Source organism: Salmo salar, chromosome 06, assembly GCF_965601325.2.
Source record: "Salmo salar chromosome 06, fSalSal1, whole genome shotgun sequence".
In the NCBI taxonomy this organism is placed as follows: Eukaryota; Metazoa; Chordata; class Actinopteri; order Salmoniformes; family Salmonidae; genus Salmo; species Salmo salar.
Window position 1 is genome coordinate 38274979 of NC_138296.1, and position 19729 is coordinate 38294707.

Below are 19729 nucleotides of genomic sequence, written 5' to 3' on the forward strand. Positions count from 1 at the left end.
AGTGGTTGCATGCATAGATGTGATAATGATGGGTGTTGAAGGGTGCCAAAGCAAACAAACAAACAGCCACAAAAAGGCTGCAACCAAAATCCAACAGTGTGTCTGCAAGGAGAGAGTCTTCTCAATGAATGGGGAAAAGGTCTATTTATCCCAGGACACACCCGGGCCCAGGTGTGTCCCATTTCGCTGACGACCCTCCCAGCTCCGGCCACCAACATCCTAATAAGGAAAACAAGAGCAAAGAGAAAGAATTCGGCAGACAGAGTGGGAGGGTCGTCACAGGATCTAATAATGAAAGGATTGCTGTTTTGAATTTGGTCAAGTTAGTGTGGGAGAGATGGAAAAACTGTTGTTATCCATCAATAATGATAAGCCACCAGGTATAGACAACCTTGATAGGAAACTATTGAGAATGGTAGCAGACTGTACTGCACCCATATTTCCTAAAGCCTAAAGGAATGTGTGTCCACAGGCGTGGAAGGAAGCTAAAGTAATTCCATTGCCTAAAAATACTAAAGCATGCTTTGCTTGCTCTAACAGCCACCCAGTCAGTATTCTGCCTGTTGGAGAGAATTGTGTTTGACCAAATAAAATGCTTTTTTTCAGAGAACAAGTTAACTACTGACTTGCAGCATGCATATATTAAAGGGCACTCAACTTGTACTGCACTCACTGATGATTGATTAAAATAAATAATAGTTGGAGCTGTGTTAGATTTCAGTGCAGCTTTTGATGTTATTGATGATTGTTATTGAAAAAACGAATTTGCTACCTGCGATCACATGGTTAAAGAGTTATTTGTCCAATAGAACCCAGAGAGTGTTGTTCAATGAAAGCATCAGATATGTACAGTGCGGTGTCCCTCAGAGCAGTTGCCTTGGGTCGTTGCTCTTTTTTTATCACCCATTCTGATCAGTAAATCCATCTAAAACTAAAAGCACTGTATTTGGTTCAAAACATTTTCTAAAACCTGAACTGGAGTTGTGCATAAAAGGTGTGACCATTGAGGACGTTGTGGAAGCTAAACTCCTAGGTATAACATTGGATGGTAAATTACCACGGTCAAGTCATATTGACAAAGTTGTTGTGAAGATGGGGAGGGGTATTTATTTCCAAAAATGCACTCAACAATTTACTGGATTCAAAAATGTCTGATATAATGATATCTGATCATTCTCCTGTATCATGCTTAATTACACCAATATAAAATACACTTAGCGACAGAATTTGGAGAATGAACAGAGCATATCTTCTGGACCTGAAATATATTAAATACATAAACAAAAAAAGCTCAACTTTACCTTTACAAATGTAGACAGAGAGAATAGAGAAAAGCCGTGTTCGTTGTCCATAGCTTATGCCTGCCCATACCATAACCCCACTGTCACCATGGGGCACTCTGTTCACAATGTTGACATCAGCAAACCGCTCGCCCACACACCACCATACACTTGGTCTGCGGTTGAGAGGCCGGTTGGACGTATATTACATTATCTGTCAACAGCTCTGGTGGACATTCCCACAGTCAGCATGCCAATTGCACACTCCCTTAACTTGAGACATCTGTGGAATTGTGTTGTGTGACAAAACTGCACATTTTAGAGTGGCCTTTTATTGTCCCCAGCACAAGGAGCACCTGTGTAATGATCATCCTGTTTAACCAGCTTCTTGATATACCACACCTGTCAGGTGGATGGATTATTTTGGCAAAGGACAAATGCTCAGTAATACAGATGTAAACAAATGTGTGCACAACATTTGAGAGAAATAAGCTTTTTGTGCATATGGAACATTTCTGGGATCTTTTATTTCAGTTCATACAACATGGGACCAACACTTTACATGTTGCGTTTACATTTTTGTTCAGTATAAATCAGAATTAAACAGCACTTGGATGGATCCTATAGCCTTCTTAGACTCAACACCAAAAACAGAGATCACCTAAAAATAAATATTAGATACTGTTAAATCATTAATACGGAGAAAAATCACCAGGAATGGAAGGCTTTCCCATAGAATTCTACTCAACATTTTGGGACAAAGTAGTAACCCTATTTACACAAATGACAACACGCATGTCGCTCAATTCAGTACTTCCTAGTTCCATGTATCAAACTGTTATTTCAGTTATATTAAAACCAGGAAAATGTGGAGAGTCCCCTACTGATTATATACCCATAAGTTTAATAAAATGTGACAATAAAATAATAACAAAGCTTATAAGCAATAGAATGGCAAAAGTCTTACCAGACTTGATACATATAAAAAAGGGTTTAGTAAAAATTGACACTTACAAACAAATACAAGAACATGTTTCAGTTTAATACAATACGCAAAAAAAACATGATATAGATTTATCAACTTTCCTGCTGAAATAATAAATAAATGTCCTAAAGCAAAAATATACAAAAATAATACATTATCTAATGAAAATGCTTTAGAAAGGGGCACAAGACGGGGATGTCCCCTCACCCCCCTCCTGTTTGCACTGGCAATTGCACCACTTGCAGACAGAATTAGATAGGACCCAAACGTAATAGTTATTGGTAAACATAAATATAAACTCAACTTATTTGCAGATGATCTCCTGATATACCTGACCAATATTGAAAACTCAATGCCCCCTTTACTAAAAACATTTTCAAAATACTCTAAAATCCCAGGACATAAAATTAAGGTGGATGCTTAATAAGTGACAACAAACAACAAATATATAAAGATAACTTTATTCCATTACTTAACAATATGAAAGCAGATCTTTAACTGGAACAATCTTCCCATAAAACTTACAGGTAGAATAAACCTTTTCAGAATGGTATGGTTCCCAAATGTTTTGTATTTATTTTCGCTAAAACCAATTACCCCACCTGTCACGCCCTGACCTTAGAGATCCTTATTATTCTATATGTTTGGTTAGGTCAGGGTGTGACTCGGGTGGGAAAGTCTATGTTGTCTGTTTCTTTGTTTTTGGGCCGAGTGTGGTTCCCAATCAGAGGCAGCCGACTACCGTTGTCTCTGATTGGGAGTCATACTTAGGCAGACGGTTTTCTACCTGTGTTTGTGGGATGTTATTTTCTGTTTAGTGTCTGTGCCTGACGGAACTGTTTGCTTTCGTTTTGTTGTTTTTGGTTATTCTTGTTTGAGTGTTTCTTGAAATAAATTATCATGAACACTTACCACGCTGCGCTTTGGTCCACTTCTCCTTCTAACGACGAGCGTTACAGAACATCCCACCAACAACGGACCAAGCAGCGTGGCCAGGAGGAGTGGACATGGGAGGAGATCCTGGACGGCAAAGGGCCCTGGATGCAGATTGGGGAGTATCGCCGTCCAAGGGAGGAGATAGAGGCAGCAAGAGAGGAACGGCGACGATACGAGGAATTAGCACGGCAACGAAGGAAACCCGAGAGGCAGCTCCCCCCCAAAAAATTGGGGGGGGGGGCACACGGGGAGATTGGCGGAGTCAGGTTTTAGACCTGAGCAAACTCCCCGTGCTTACCATAGGGAGCGTGTGACCAGTCAGGCACCGTGTTATACGGTGATGCGCACGGTATCCCCAGTGCGCATTCACAGCCCGGTGCGCTCGTTGCCGGCTCCCCGTATTTGCCGGGCTTAAGTGAGCATTCAGTCAGGACGGATTGTGCCGGCTCAGCGCTCCTGGTCTCCAGTACGCCTCCTCGGTCCAGGATATCATGCGCCAGCTCTACGCACTGTGTTGCCAGTGCGCCTTCACAGCCCAGTGCGTCCTGTGCACGCACCCTGCACTTGCCGGGCTAAAGTGAGCATCCAGCCAGGACGGGTTGTGCCAGCCCTATGCTCCAGACCTCCAGTGCGCCTCCACGGCCCAGTATATCCTGTGCCTGCTCCATGCACCCGGCCTCCAGTGCTTCTCCCCAGTCCGATGAGACCTGTTCCGGCTCCACGTACCAGGCCTCCAGTGTGTCTCCCCAGCCTGGTAAGCCCTGTGGCAGCTTTACGCATCAGGCTGCCAGTACATCTCCTCTGTCCGGTGAGACCTGTTCCGGCTCCACGTACGAAGCCTCCAGTGATGATCCATGGCCCGGAGCCTCCAGTGACGATCCACGGCACGAAACCTCCAGTGACGGTCCCCGGTCCGGAGCCTCCAGCGACGGTCCCCGGTCCGGATACTCCAACGACGGTCCGTGGTCCAGAGCCTCCAGCGACGGTCGGCGGTTTAGAGCCTCCAGCGGGGGTTCCAAGCCAGAGCCTCCGGCGACGATCTACGGTCCGGATCCTCTGGCGACGACCCACGGTCCGGAGCCTCCGGCGACGACCCACGGTCCGGAGCCTCCGGCGACGATCCACGGTCCGTTTCCACGAAAGTGGGGGTAGCCCCAAGCGGAGGGGGGTCTGCATCCCGCACCGGAGCCTACACCGAGAGGAGATGCCCACCCGGACCCTCCCCTATAGGTTCAGGTTTGCGGCCGGAGTCCGCACCTTTGGGGGGGTACTGTCACGCCCTGTAGGGAGGTCATACAGGCACGTGGAGGCCACACACACTACTGAGCCTCATTCTGACTTGTTTTAAGGACATTACATCAAAGTTGGATCAGCCTGTAGTGTGGTTTTCCACTTTAATTTTGAGTGTGACTCCAAATCCAGACCTCCATGGGTTGATAAATTGGATTTCCATTGATTATTTTTGTGTGATTTTGTTGTCAGCACATTCAACTATGTAAAGAAAAAAGTATTTAATAAGATTATTTCTTTCATTCAGATCTAGGATGTGTTGTTTAAGTGTTCCCTTTATTTTTTTTAGCAGTATATTCAAAAAATAACAATAATCTTAACATTTACACATCATGAAATATTTTGGACATCAGAGCAACTTTGAGGGAATCTTATTTCAACACCTTGCAGAGAGCATATCCATCTGACGATCTATTAGAAAAAAAATCTAAACTATTGGAACCAAGACTGAAAAATAACTGTAATCCATGACTCAGTAATCCATGTTTCTAGGAATGCTATGAAGTAAAAAAGTTATGGGCAGAGCTAGACATTTGGCTGTAAGAAGTATTACAATGTAAACTTACTTTTAATCCGTCTGTCTGCATATTTCAAGACATGGCATATGGGGGTGTAGTGAGATACCCAATGGGCTGGAAGATTCTCTTCTCATCACTCATCTTAAAAAAATATATAATAAAAACGTGGAAATCAATCCACCATCATTAACACAGTAGAAAAAAACTAATAATTTGTTATTTAAATATTTAAATAGCATGGGCGAAAAACAAATTGGTACAATTTAGGGCGTTGTTTGTGTGCGTCTGTAAGTTGATGTTTGTATCTGGTGAGGGATTTTTTTGTATTTTTTTAAATTAAAATGTAAATATTTGTTCAGCGTTTATTATACAAATCAACTGTACTAGTTGTTCAGGCTCTGGACTTGTCCCGTCCTGATTACTGTCCGGTAATAGGGTCAAGCGCAGCAAAGAAAGACATAGCAAAGCTGTAGCTGGCTCAAAACAGAGCAGCACGCCTTGCCCTTAACTGCACATACAGAACTATCATCAACAACATGCATGCCAGTCTTTCCTGGTTGAGGGTTGACGAGAGATTAACTGCTTCTTTTCAAGTTACAGTGCCTTCAGAAAGTATTAACGCCCCTTGACTTCTTCCTCATTTTGTCGTGTTACAGCGTGATTTTAAATTGGATTCAATTGAGATTTGTTGTCACTGGCCTACACACAATACCCCATAATGTAAAGTGGAATTATATTTTTCTAAATTTTGTCAAGTTAATAAAAATGAAAAGCTAAAATGTCTTGAGTCAATAAGTATTTCAACCGCTTTGTTATTGCAGGCCTAAATACGTTCAGGAGTAAAAATGTGCTTAACAAGTCACATAATAAATTGCATGGACTCACCCTGTGTGCAATAAGTGCTCAACATGATTTTTGAATGACTACCTCATCTCTGTACCCCACACATACAATTATCCGTAAGGTCCCTCAGGCGAGCAGTGAATTTCAAACACTGATTCAACCACAAAGATCAGGGATGTTTTCCAATGCCTCGCAAAGAAGGGCATCTATTGGTAGATGGGTAAAAAAAGCAGACATAGAATATCCCTTTGAGCACGGTGAAGTTATTTATTTCACTTTGGATGGTGTATCAATACAACCAGTCACTACAAAAATACAGACATCCTTCCTAACTCAGTTGAAGGAGAGGCCAATAGTGACTTAAAACAGTTAGTTTAATGGCAGTGATAGAAAAAACCTGAGGATGAATCAACAACATTGTACTTACTCCACAACACTAACCTAATTGACAGAGTGTAAAGAAGGAAGCCTGTACAGTATACAAATATTCCAAAACATGGATTGTGTTTGCAACAAGGGACTAAAGTAATACTGCAAAAAAGCAGCCGCCCAAGCACTTTACGCACCAGAGACACATGCGCGGCGCGTGTGGCGGAGTAGATCAAAATGTCATCGATGTACACCACCATACCCTGACCGAGCAGTTCTCTGAGAACCTCTCTACAAAGGATTGGAAGATGGCGGGAGCATTCTTTAACCCATACGGCATGACGAGGTACTCATAATGGCCAGATGTGGTACTAAATGCGGTTTTCCACTCGTCTCCATCTCGGATACGCACTAGGTTATACGCGCTCCTGAGATCTAGTTTTGTGAAGAAGCGCGCCCCGTGAAAAGATTCCACTGCCGTGGCAATGAGAGGTAGTGGATAACTGAAACCCACCGTGATGGCATTAAGACCTCTATAATCAATGCACGGGAGCAGACCTCCCTCCTTCTTTTTCACAAAAAAGAAGCTTGAGGAGACGGGTGAGTTGGATGGCCGAATGTATCCCTGTCTCAAGGACTCACCAACGTATGTTTCCATAGCCGCTGTTTCCTCCTGAGACAGAGGATACACGTGACTCCTAGGAATGGCCGCATTAGCCTGGAGGTTTATCGCACAATCCCCTTGTCGATGAGGGGGTAATTGAATCGCCTTTCTTTTACAGAAGGCGATAGCCAAATCGGCATATTCAGAGGGAATATGCACTGTGGAGACTGGGTCTGGACTCTCCACCGTGGTTGCACCGATGGAAACTCCTACACACCTGCCTGAGCATTCCCTTGACCACCACTTAAGAGCCCTCTGCCTCCACGAAATGTTAGGGTTGTGAGTGGCGAGGAACAGGCTGATACGTTCCTCATGACCCCCCGCGTCACCATGACTAGTGGCACTGTGACTTCCCCTACTTGGCCGGACCTTAGTGGTCGATTATCTAGGGCGTACACGGGGCAGGGTTGGTCCAGTTGAACCAGAGGAATCCCTAACTTCTTGGCGACCCCATGGTCCATAATACTCCCAGCTGCGCCTGAATCGACTAGTGCCTTATACTGGAAGTGAGGGGAAAACTCCGGAAAACAAACAGAGGTGTACATGTGATCGACAGAGGGCTCTGGGTGTGACTGGTGCTGACTCACCTGGGGGGGTCGATGTGGTGCTCTGCCTGCCATCTGAACTCCCGGGTGGACCTCTCCAGCACCGGTCTGCAGTGTGTCCTCTACGACAACAATGGGCGCAGGAGAGGCCCCTCCCTCCGGTCCTCCTAGTGGCAGTCCCTCCTATCTCCATGGGTGTAGGAGCAGGAGGCCTGGGAGGTGGAACAAACAGACCCCGACTGGAACGTCCCCGGGCAACCAGTAGGTTGTCCAGCCTGATGGACAAGTCTATAAGTTGGTCCAGGGTGGTAGAATTGTCCCAGCAAGCCAGCTCCCGGTGGACGTCCTCACAAAGACTACATCTATAGTGGTCAATCAGGGCCCACTCATTCCACCCCGATCCGGCGGCGAGAGTCCGGAACTCTAGGGCAAAGTCCTGAGCACTCCTCGTCTCCTGCCTCAGATGAAATAATCGCTCACCCGCCGCCTTGCCCTCCGGGGGATGATCGAATACCACCTGGAAACGGAGTGGGCGAACTCCGGGTAGTCACCTCTAGCCACGTCTGGGCCTTCCCAGACTGCGTTGGCCCATTCTAGGGCTCTACCCGTGAGGCAGGAGATGAGGACGCTCACCCTCTCTTCATCCGAGGGACTGGGCCGAACGGTCGCCAGGTACAGCTCTAATTGAAGGAGAAACCCCTTGCACCCGGCGGCCGTCCCATCGAACTCCCTAGGAGGCATGATCCAGATCCCACTCGTGCTGGGTTCGATGGTTGCTGGTAGGGGCGCAGGGTGGTGTGTAGGTACTGATGGGGGTGAGGGAGCGACTCTCTCCCAGTTCTCCAAACGGTTCAGCACCTGATCCATGGCCGTGCCCAGGCATTGAAGGAGGCTGGCATGTTGTGAGATTTGTTCGGCCATGGACGGTGATTCGGCTCCTGCTGACTCCATCTGGAGGGTGCGGGATTCTGTCACGTTGTTAAAAATAGCAGGAGACTGAGATCCGTATAAGAGACGTATTTAATAAAGTCCAAAGGAATCACAACGACAAGGCAGGGTAAAAAATAATCCACAGAACTGAAGGAGAACAGCTCCAAAATCCAATACACGGGGCGCAGCCCGGCAACCCTAATGCCTATCCAAAAAGCGTTGTGAATACCGAACAATACAAAAAACAATCCTGTCTACGTACAACGTTACATGAAAACAATCCCGCACAAATCCCAAACAACAAACCGACAAACTAAATACACCCCCACTAATTACTAACAAGGAACAGGTGCGTACAAATACAGACATAACCAACAGACACTGAAACATAGATTGGTGGCAGCTAGTAGGCCCGGCGACGACGACCACCGAGCGCCGCCCAACCGGGGAGAAGCGCCACCTTCTGTGGACGTTGTGACAATTATGTGCTGGGAGTTTTTCAGGATGAAAAATAAACAGAATGGAACTAAGCATAGGCAAAATCCTAGAGGAAATCCTGGTTCAGTCTGCTTTCCACCAGTTACTGGGAGTATAATTCACCTTTCAGCAGGACAATAGACTGAAACACAAGAGCAAATGTACACTGGAGTTGCTTACCAAGAAGACAGTGAATGTGCTTGAGTGGCCAATTTACAGATTTGACTTCAATCTGCATGAAAATCTATGGCCAGACTTGAAAATTGTTGTCTAGCCGTAATCAACAACCAATTTGACAGAACTTAAAGAATTTTGAAAATAATTATGGGCAAATATTGTACAATCCAGGTGTGTAAAGCTCATAGAGACTTACCCAGAAAGACTCACAGCTGTAATCACTGCCAAAGGTGGTTCTAGCATGTATTGACAAAGGGGGTGTGAATACCTATGTAAATTATCTATTTCTGTATTTCATTTTCAATAAATTTGCACCCATTTCTAAAAACATGTTTTCACTTCGTCATTATGGGTTATTGTGTGTTGATGGGTGAGAAGAAAAATCTATTTAATCCATTTTGAATTCAGGCTGTAACACAACAAAATCGAATAAATCAAAAGGTATCAATACTTTCTAAAGGCACTGTATTATGAGAAATATTACTGTGTGGTGGAAAAACCACTCATAAGGCAGTCCAATCTCAATATACAAAAGCTTTATTTGAACATACGTGGGGAAATCTATTCAATTCGCTATTTGTTCCCACAGGCAGACATCTTATACAGAGCGCGGATGGGTGGGGTGTTTCACATAGCCTTCAAATTAGTCCGGTACTTCTGCTTGTCACCACAGATAGTAGAGAAAGAGAAATACAAATCATATCAAGGACATGGCCACTCTCCCACACATCATAGGATAACTGTAACCATGAAACTACAAAAACTTAAAGGGCAACTTGAAACCTTGCCATTTAGCAATCTTACAGAAACTAAGAGGAACAGGATGGCCTGCACCTTCTTCAGGCCATATAATATAACAAAATACATTTTCCTCTTCCACAACTGTAATGAAAATTCCAGATTGTCTTCATAGTCAAATAACATGCAGCTCAGACACCCATACATACCCCTGGTGGCATGTCTTGTGGGGTCTCTCCACAGTCCAAAACGAATTCACGGCAATAATGGGGATCCGAATAAACCAATAAGCACCATAAAAGGGGCCATTGATTACAATGCACACAGTTTATTAGGTACACCATCCCGTTCACGAAAATGGTTCGCTCCTACAGACAGTGAGTCAGGTGGCCGTGGCTTGCTTTACCAAACAGGCAGATGGGCATAGAAGCATTCAGCTACTGTTCAATCGAACATTAGAATGGGCAAAAAGAGTGACCTAAGCAACTTTGAGTATGGTATGATCGTAGATGTTAGGCGCACTGGTTCCAGTATCTCAGAAACTGCCAGCCTCCTGAGCTTTTCACGCACAACAGTGTCTAGGGCAGTGGTCACCCACCGGTCGATCACGATCAACTGGTCGATCTCCAAGGCATTCCTAGTTAATCACCAAACATTTCTGTAAAAAAACTACGATAAAGCTTTGCTTTCCTATTTTTTTTATTCAGTTTGTGCTATTGGCAGTAGGTGCAATTCAGCAGCTCTAGCGCCGAAGGCAAAGTGTTCCCAGTTTGAACCATTTCATGTGTCTGAAGATAGAACTCCGCCTACCCGGCATGATCACAGAGCAAATCAAGTGCACCTATAGGCACCTAAATGAGTATAGCAAAGTGTTCTAATAAGCTTGCGTTATTATTAGCGACTTGTGTCTTTTATAATATCGAGGAATATTTCACCTTCTCTGGTCATAGAGTAACAACATGAATTGGTGCATGAGGCAGAAATAATGAGTTGTGACTTAAGTTTCACCTTCAGCTGGAAGACTGTCTGGACATTTTTCTCAGTGGAGGGATGTAGAGAGGGGGGACAGTAAGTCGGGTGAGAGGTAGCCATAGCCGCGAGAAGTAGGGGTGATGCTATTTATATGTTTTTACAAAAGTAGTGCACTGGGCCTTTACTAGTATCAGCGGACCGTCGTTAGCGCAGGCCAAAAATTATAATTCATCATCTCTGCTTTGGCAAAAAAGGTAGTTGTATAATTAATAACAGTATCTTGCAGGATTCAATAATTGGAATTGTAAGAGTTGTTGCCCTGTCCATTTCTCTGCGATTGTCATTCTAATGGAATCCAGAAAAAACAAAACCCTGTCCTCAAACATGTACATCAAAAGTTATGGGCAAAGACAGAAAACATCCACATCAAATGTAATATTTTTCTTCATAAAATAACATGGAAAAACAACCACTTTTTGTGCAGTGTTAATATATCATCCTTACAAACCACTAAAAGTAAATGTACATTACTGTGTTGTACATTGGCTGGTCATCTAGGTTTGTACCTGTAGACTTTCCATCACCATGAAGAAAAACAGCGCACAATACAGTAATTGAGTACATTGAGACATCAAGTGGTTTGTGATGATGTGATGTGATGATGTGGCTCAGTTGGTAGAGCATGGCACTTGAAATGCTAGGGTTGTGGGTTTGATTCCCACGGGGGACCAGTACGAAAAATAATGAACACGTATGCACTCACTACTGTAAGTTGCTCTGGATAAGAGTGTCTAGTAAAAGGAATGAATAGACCATTTCAGTTAACACATAGACATAAGTTGCATTTGCAAAGTATTTCAAGAAATTGGAAAACAAGCTTTTTTATATTCAACAAGTATTACCAGATGAACTGTTTGTGCAGATAAATGTCATACTCAAGTTAAAAATGCTGGTAAACACTCAAATACAAATACATTTCGTTTTTTCAAATATCACAAAAGTGATACTTTACTAGTCCTGAATTAGCGGACCGATATAGACCCCAAACTACTTCCCTCGGCTATGCTAGTAGCGGTGGGGTAATGGTGTGGGGAATGTTTTCCTGGCACACATTAGGTACCTTGAAACAAATTGAGCAACGTTTGAACCCATTCCAGGGCGCCCGGTACTTCACAGAGAAAAGAGAATGGCTCCGGAGGGGATGGCCGTATTTTTACGGACTCCTGACCAATTGTACTGTTTTGTGGGGGTTTTAAACTTTTGTATGTAAACTTCTGACCCATTGGAATTGTGATACAGTGAATTATAAGTGAAATAATCTGTCTGTAAACAACTGTTGGGAAAATTACTTGTGTCATGCGCAAAGTAGATGTCCTAACCTCATATATATCCTCATTATTTTAATTTTATTCTCTTACTATTTTCCTTTAGTTTATTTAACACATTTTCCTATTTACTTTTTTGAAACTCTGCATTGTTGGTAAAGGGCTTGTAAGTAAGCATTTCACGGTAAGGTCTACATCTGTTGTATTCGGCGCATTTGACAAATACATTTGTTTGACATCTTGAATCCATGCCCACAAAGAATTCCGGATGTTCTGAAGGCAAAGGGGGGTCCGACTCGGTACTAGATGGGTGTACCTAAAACACTGTCCACTGAGTGTAATATCTTTTGAATGAGTTATCGATATTTGCCATGGTTTGAAACGTGGGCTTTTATTTTGAAGGTTTTAATTATTACTATACGAAAGTGATGTCATTATTTGTGCTCCTGGTAGTAGGTGAGCACGAATGATTTATGTCATCGGTGCGCACCCAAACAAGCCAGTCCAACATGGCGTCGTTGTCTTCACCTCTACGCATTTGCCGGGGGATCCTGAAGGAGATACGAGCGATTAAAGGACCGAAATACAAACAATCTTTGACATACAATTATGTTTTAGATCAATTCCGTAAAAACCAGGTAAGTCATGTTGATGAGTAAATTAGGTTAGCTAGCTACAACTTTAATGGAACCACGACATCTATCCACCATGGTAACGTAAGCGAATGTGGCTAATTTAGCTAGTTTGCGTGGTTAAAAATGTGTTAGCGACCCCAGCCACAATTTAGCCATCCTGGAACGGGTTGTCTTCAAGAATAAGCCGCATTGGTGGCTTTCTTATGGGACTAATTTGCTAAATTACAGTGATAAGCTAACGTTATCCAATGGCAGCACCAGGTTAGTATCATTGACCCTAACGTTACTTGTAGTTGTCTAACCAAGCCAAGGTGACCGTCGCGAGTTTGTGTGTCTAACGTTAACATTAGTGCTACTTTTCCTCCTATGCACTATTATTAGGCCTAGATATTGCAGGACTACCGGCATGATGATGATGATGATGATAATAATAATAAATAACCATTGTCAATGTTCATTTGCTGCAGCAGTGCAGAAATGTACAGTGATTCTCAACAGCAGACGCTTGGAGCTCTGGGGTCCCTGAAAAGGCAGGATAACAACTAGGTAACAAATTGAAAATAACAGCAGGCCACAATATTTCACATTTAAATAAAGGTTACAGACACACACATTGACCAACAAGTTATTTTGTTGACATTGACGTATGTCCCCCATTACCAGTAAAACATAATCAAAACCTATTTATTTCACTTACTTGCTGTTTCGTTGTTCATTTGTTCAGTTGTTTCATTCTCACCCAGAATTTCTATGGAACGCGTGTCAAAAAATGATACGTCAAATAGCACTATTTGACCAATCAGGTTGACTGCACGTCACATTACACTATCAGTCGTATTTCATATGTCACAACGATTCATCGATGCATATGCAATGATGCTGGTTAAAGTTCTCACACACCTACATTGCTGGTCATAAAAAAAGCTAGCTAGCTCATGGATGCAAACAATGTTCTTCCCCAAAAACATAGCAAAACGACATCTGTTTCAGTAGCTATATAGTTAGCTAGCTAACTATATAGCTAGGTGTCATCTAAAATAACCGTCATTTATAAGACAGTTCTTATTTGATTAATGGTGGTTGGACCCATCTATGTGAAGCTAGCCACGATAAGGATGGAGCCACAATAGTGGACTTTGCGGTTAGCCTTCAAAATTAAAGTATGGCATATTTCTACTATTTGTATTAATTTGCATCACTGTGAATGACATACTTTTATTTTGAAGGCAAACCGCTAATTCCACTATTGTGCCTAATCCTTATTGTGGCTAGCTTCACAACACATAACCCAGCGGTCGAGCCTCACTAGCCAGATGAAGTAAGCTGGCTGCTTATAACGTTAGCTTTGGGCAACAGTTAAGTAGCTGGCTAGCAATTTATTTTCATGAACTGAAGTTCAATTTCAATAGGTGAACAACAAGTGGCAACTTAGCTAATACTTACAAGGATTCCTAAATCATTGCTAAGAATAATGAAAATGACTGCAGTTTCTACTGGTCATTGATTTCAGGCTGGTTGTATTGGTGCTAGCTAGGTACCCCAGAAGTTGCGGTCGAACAAATTATGCTTTATTACCAACGCGGTATTGTAAACACATCGTTCGTGGCCAGTGTTTGCTTGTTTGCAGACTTTTCTGTACAGCTTTGACAGTGCTACTGTATCTTTTTTGACACGCAAAGACCCAAACGGCGTTCCACAGTATGTATGTTGTGAAGCTAATAGCAGTGATGCTATTAATATGTAACTCCAGTAGGGCAAAATCTGGAAAAATAGCGCACTTGGTTGTGTGTACCGGTGCTCGACCAGTCGGCGAAAGCCAACATTACCCACGACAGAGAACGGTTGATAGTCAAGGGTAATGAATTCCATTATCTTGGCTTTAATGGATTTCGCCTTCGAGTTGTCTCGCTGAAATTTTCTTACTCTTTCAAATGACTGCTCGACTTGCTCGATACACACAGCAGACATTGTGGGCTAGTTTAGGAATGCCTGTTGCATTTATAGCGCAAAATTTTACGTGGCGTCATTATGTCATGTACCTTCGTTATATAGGTATGCACGTCAGCTTTGACATCGGTTTTGCACATTGGTGTTAAAATAAATCGACCAATATCTAGTTTTTGTTAATATCGTCTGATTCCGATATGTTCACCGATATATCGTGCATCCCTAATTGAATTGAATATCTGTTTGACAGGCATTGTCATATTGTGAGTGTCATTGAATATGGTCTGATGTTGGGGGGTGTTGGTGGATTTTTTTGCAACAGTGGGCCTGGGGAAGAAGATTAGATTGGCTAGCTATACCAATCATAGCATTCCTTTCTTCTTGGCAAATGTGTTACCAACCATTCAAACAACATCAACTTAACAAATGTAGGCTTCATTCAAACATTGGCCAAGAATACGAGGCAAAATGGTAAGGCCATAGCCCAACCATGAGATGGGACACGATCCTCTCTTCATGCAGTAGGCTATATATTCACCCTGACCCCACTGACTACATCCTCTTTAGTTAGTAGATGTGATGTAGTATACAACGTAAAGTTAGCCATTTTTTTTCCCAATAAATGTTATTTCTCATGCTTTGTGAACAACAGGTCCTTCTCCAACAATGCAGAGAGAAAGATGATTTAAAAAAAAAAAAAAAAAAAGTTAATGACATTTTGACACGAGGAATAAATACACTGTGAATAAAAATAATAACATGGCTATATACAGGAAGTAGTACCGTGAGTCGATGTGCAGGAGTAATAGGTAATTGAGGTAGCTTGCATATAGGTAGGGGTAAAGTGACTAAGCAATATGATGGGTAATAGACAGTAGCATCAGCTATGTGGAGAGTATGAAAGTCTGTGTGCGGCATCAGTGTGCGTGTGTGTTGGGATGTAAGTGTGTGTGGGTAGAGTCCAGTGTGTGCATCGTCGGTGCAAAGAAGGGTCAATGCAGGTAGTCCGGGTAGCCATTTGATGAGCTATTTAGCAGTGATAGGTTTGGATTTCTGAACTTTAAATGTTATTAATCATTAGTTGTAGTAGAGACCGGAGGGTTGCCATAGCCGAGGGGCTACACCAGAGGTTAATGGTTATCTGTAGGAGGAAAGTATATAGTGGGTGCAATTAAGCTTGGAATGTACTGAGTGTAGGGAAAGCGATCACATGGTAGGCATTGATAAGGGGAGAAAGCCATGGATTAGTGATGAAGGGGGTTGAGGTCAGGTCACGTTACGGGAGAAAGAAAAGTTTCTGGCCCATATCACTTAGTTTCCTGCCTAGCAATAAAGATGCAATGTTTGTTCAGTTGTGTAGGAGGAGACTAGGAGGAAGGGTTAAATATCAGTGCTTGTGTATACAATGTCTTTGTCTAATGCAGCTGTATTGATACTCTGGGAAGAATAAACTTGGTTTGAGCTTTCATAGTGTCCGTAGGTTCTAATTCTCAGAGTTAAAACTCTAACAGCAGTCTTATGGCTTGGCGGTAGAAGCTGTTCAGGATCCTGTTGATTCCAGACTCTGTTATCATATAGTCTGTATATTTTTGAAGTATTCAAAAATATACAGTGTCCAACATCTGCTCCCCGGGCGCCGATGACATCGATTAAGGCAGCCTCACGCACCTCTCTGATTCAGTGGTTGGGTTAAATGCGGGAGACATTTCAGTTGAATGAATTCATTTGTGCAACTGACTAGGTATCCCCTTTCCTTTAGAAAGTCTACACCTCCTTGAACTTTTTTCACATTTTACTGCCTTAAAATTCAATCTAACAATGGATTAAATATTTTTTTTCTACAGATCTAAAAACCTACTCCTCATTTTCAAATTGAAAGAATGAAAAAAATATAAGTTGGACAAGTCACCAACCCCTGAGTTAATACTTGGTGAAATCACCTTGGGCAGCTGTGAATCATTTGGAATAATATTCTACCAACTCCTCGGGTTACATGCACTCAGTTGCTAGTTTATTAGGTACACTACCCTGTTCAAGGAAATGGTTAGCTCCTAGAGACAGTGAGTCACGTGGCCATGGGTTGCTATATAAAGCAAGCAGACAGGCATCAAGGCATTCATTTTAATGTTGGATTGATTGAACGTTAGAATTGGCAAAACGAGTGACCTAAGCGACTTTGAGCATGGTATAATCGTCGGTGCTAAGCACACCGGTTCCAGTATCTCAGAAGCGACCGGCCTCCTGGGCTTTTCACGCATGACAGTGTCTAGGGTTTACTGAGAATGGAGTGACAAACATCCAGTCAGCGGGCAGTCCTGTGGGCGAAAACAGCTCATTGATGAGAGGTTGAAGGAAAATGTCAAGAATTGTGCAAGCTAACATGTGGGCCACAAACAGGGAAATAACGGCACAGTACAAAGTGTGCAGAACGGCATTTCTGAACTCAACAGATCTACACAACCTACTACTCATTTTCATGGATGGGCTATTGCAGCAGACGACCACACCGGGTTCCACTCCTATCAGCTTAAAACAAGAAGAAGCGGCTCCAGTGGACACGCGATCACCAACACTGGACAATTGAGCAGTGGTAAAACATTGCCTGGTCCGACTAATCCCGCTTCCTGTTGCGTCATGAGTCAAACCATCTCTATTTTCAAGTATTGTGGTGGCAGCATCATGTTATGGGTATGCTTGTCACCGGCAGGGACTGGGAAGTTTGTTCGGATCAAAAGACATATGAAAGGAGCACAGCCCAGGCAAAAAGCTACAGAAAAACCCACTTCAGTCTTCTGAAAACCTAACCCTGGAGTGGAGTTTTATTTTTTTAGTGGGACAAATAAACATTTTAATGCAAAAGACACACCAGAATGGCTTTCAAAAGTGGTTGATTGTTCCTGAATGGTCTAGTCTCAGTCCTGACTTGTCTCATTAGATTTTTTTATTAATTTGTTTTAACCAGATTTAAGATTTTAAATATTGCTGTCCATCAATGATTCACAACCAAATTTACTGGGCTTGAGAAATGTTGATTTAAAAACTATGGCTATGCAGTATTTTTACCTTAAGAGTTGTGCAAAGTTAGTAGAATCTTAATGAAAGTTATTCAAAGCTGTAATGGTTGCCAATGATGCTTCCACCAAGATCCCGCTAAGCGGGATCAAATTCGACAACATCGGCGTGCGCCAAATACAAAATTGTAATATTAAACATTCATGAAAATACAAGTGTCATGATTCTTTAGCTTAGAATCTTGGTAATCTAACTGCGTTGTCAGATTTCAAAAAGGCTTTACGGCGAAAGCAGAAAGCATAGAATTCGATTGTCTGAGGACAACGCCTCACATTAGCATATTTTCCAAACCAGCACAGGCGTCACGAAATAGCAAATAGCGATAAAATAAATCACTTACTTTTGAAGATCTTCCTCTGTTTGCAATCCCAAGGGTCCCAGCTACACAATGAATGGTCGTTTTGTTCGATAAAGTCCTTCTTTATATCCCCAAAACGCTGTTTAGTTGGCGCCATTGATTTCAATAATCCAGTCCTTCAACATGCATACAAAGGATTCCAAAAAGTTACCAGCAAAGTTTGTCCAAACGAGTCAAACGATGTTCTTTATTAATCCTCAGGTTGTCTAATATCTAAATAAATGATAATATTTCAGACGGAGATTACTATTTTCAATGGCAAAGGAAAAGAACAAAGAGCGCACCCACGTTCACGTGTGCAAAAAGACTACTTTTGCCCTGGCGCTCAACTTGGAAAGACTACAAATACTTCTTAATTAAAAAAAATTAAATAACAAGTCTAAAACCTTGTATAAAGACTGACATCTACTGGAAGCCATAGGAACTGCAATCTGGGAGGTGGAAATTAGATCTTTCAATAGCATTGCATTGGAAGTCATTCGGAGCTCCAAAAACAAATTTTCCGGATCGATTTTCCTCAGATTTTTGCCTGCTATATCAGTTCTGTTATACTCGCAGACATTATTAGTTTTCTATCCAATTCTACCAATTATATGCATATCCTAGCTTCTGGGCCTGAGTAACATGCAGTTTACTTTGGGCACTTCAGACAGGCGGAAATTCAGGAAACTAGCCTTACTCGCAGAGAGGTTAACTCTGGGGTGTGAAGACACACAATCAAGACATCTTGTATTTGTTTATTAATTTGGAAAATGTTCTATAACTTTCTTTCACTTTGAAATTGTGCAGTACTGTAGGGGGAAAAAATCTAATGTAATCCCTTTTTAGATTTTATTTTAAGGCAGCAAAATGTGAAGACAAGGGGGTGTTACTTTCACTAGGCACTTTATATTTCTTTAGTAAATGTATCATATCTATTTGCAAGTGTAATTGCTGCATAAATTCACCTTCAAGATGGTGACGTTAGTCCTATGTTGGTGTCATTGTTATGCATGCTTTTTTATCTTAATTCTGCCCATTTTGTTAGATCACTGGGGAGAGATATTGTCGTGCTCAGGAGGAGGCCCTCCATGCTTCGCACAGCTACCTCTGTCTGCTCACCTCCACCCGGCAACACCTGGCTCTCTACGACATGTACCATGGGAAAGGGCAGCGTGACACAGAGGAGATGGCAGGAATTGTGGGGCTCAGGCTGCCCACCCAGCCTGGAGGGAAGGGCTGGGAGAAGTGAGAGAAGGGATGGGAGAAGACTCTCGTACAACACCAGAGGGTTGTAATCATCACGCTGGACCTAATGCTATTTTGCTCTTTTACAAAACAGAGGAAGAGATGAGGCTGTGACGAACAAGGACTGTGAATTGTGATTATACAAGGGAGGATCAAAGCTATTAGAAATATGAGATTCCCAGCGTTCCCTACCACTCCTCACTTTCTATGTCTGTGTCAAGACAATAGCTGTAATTAAAATCTTTTGTAAATACAATGGGACAAATTTAGCCAATTAAAGTATTAATCATTTTTATCGGGTCAGCATGACATCACACTTTTTTCTTGCAATCCGTATGCTGCTAGTGCCTGTTAATAATCTGCTAATAAAACATAACCAATTAAGTAATGATATCCCTTTTGACCTCAATTCAGTAAGGTTTCCTTGTAGCAATGTATGAT

At 42.5% G+C, this 19729-nt stretch overlaps 1 protein-coding gene across 1 annotated transcript; it reads left to right on the forward strand.

Annotated features, from left to right (window-relative positions):
• The first annotated feature begins 12522 nt into the window (after positions 1 to 12522).
• On the forward strand, positions 12523 to 19681 carry LOC106607127 (protein FMC1 homolog). The gene is made up of 2 exons (XM_014203743.2): positions 12523 to 12687; positions 19089 to 19681. Exons 1-2 carry the CDS (start codon positions 12523 to 12525, stop codon positions 19290 to 19292), a joined length of 369 nt encoding a protein of 122 aa, XP_014059218.1. The 3' UTR covers positions 19293 to 19681.
• The last annotated feature ends 48 nt before the right edge of the window (positions 19682 to 19729 follow it).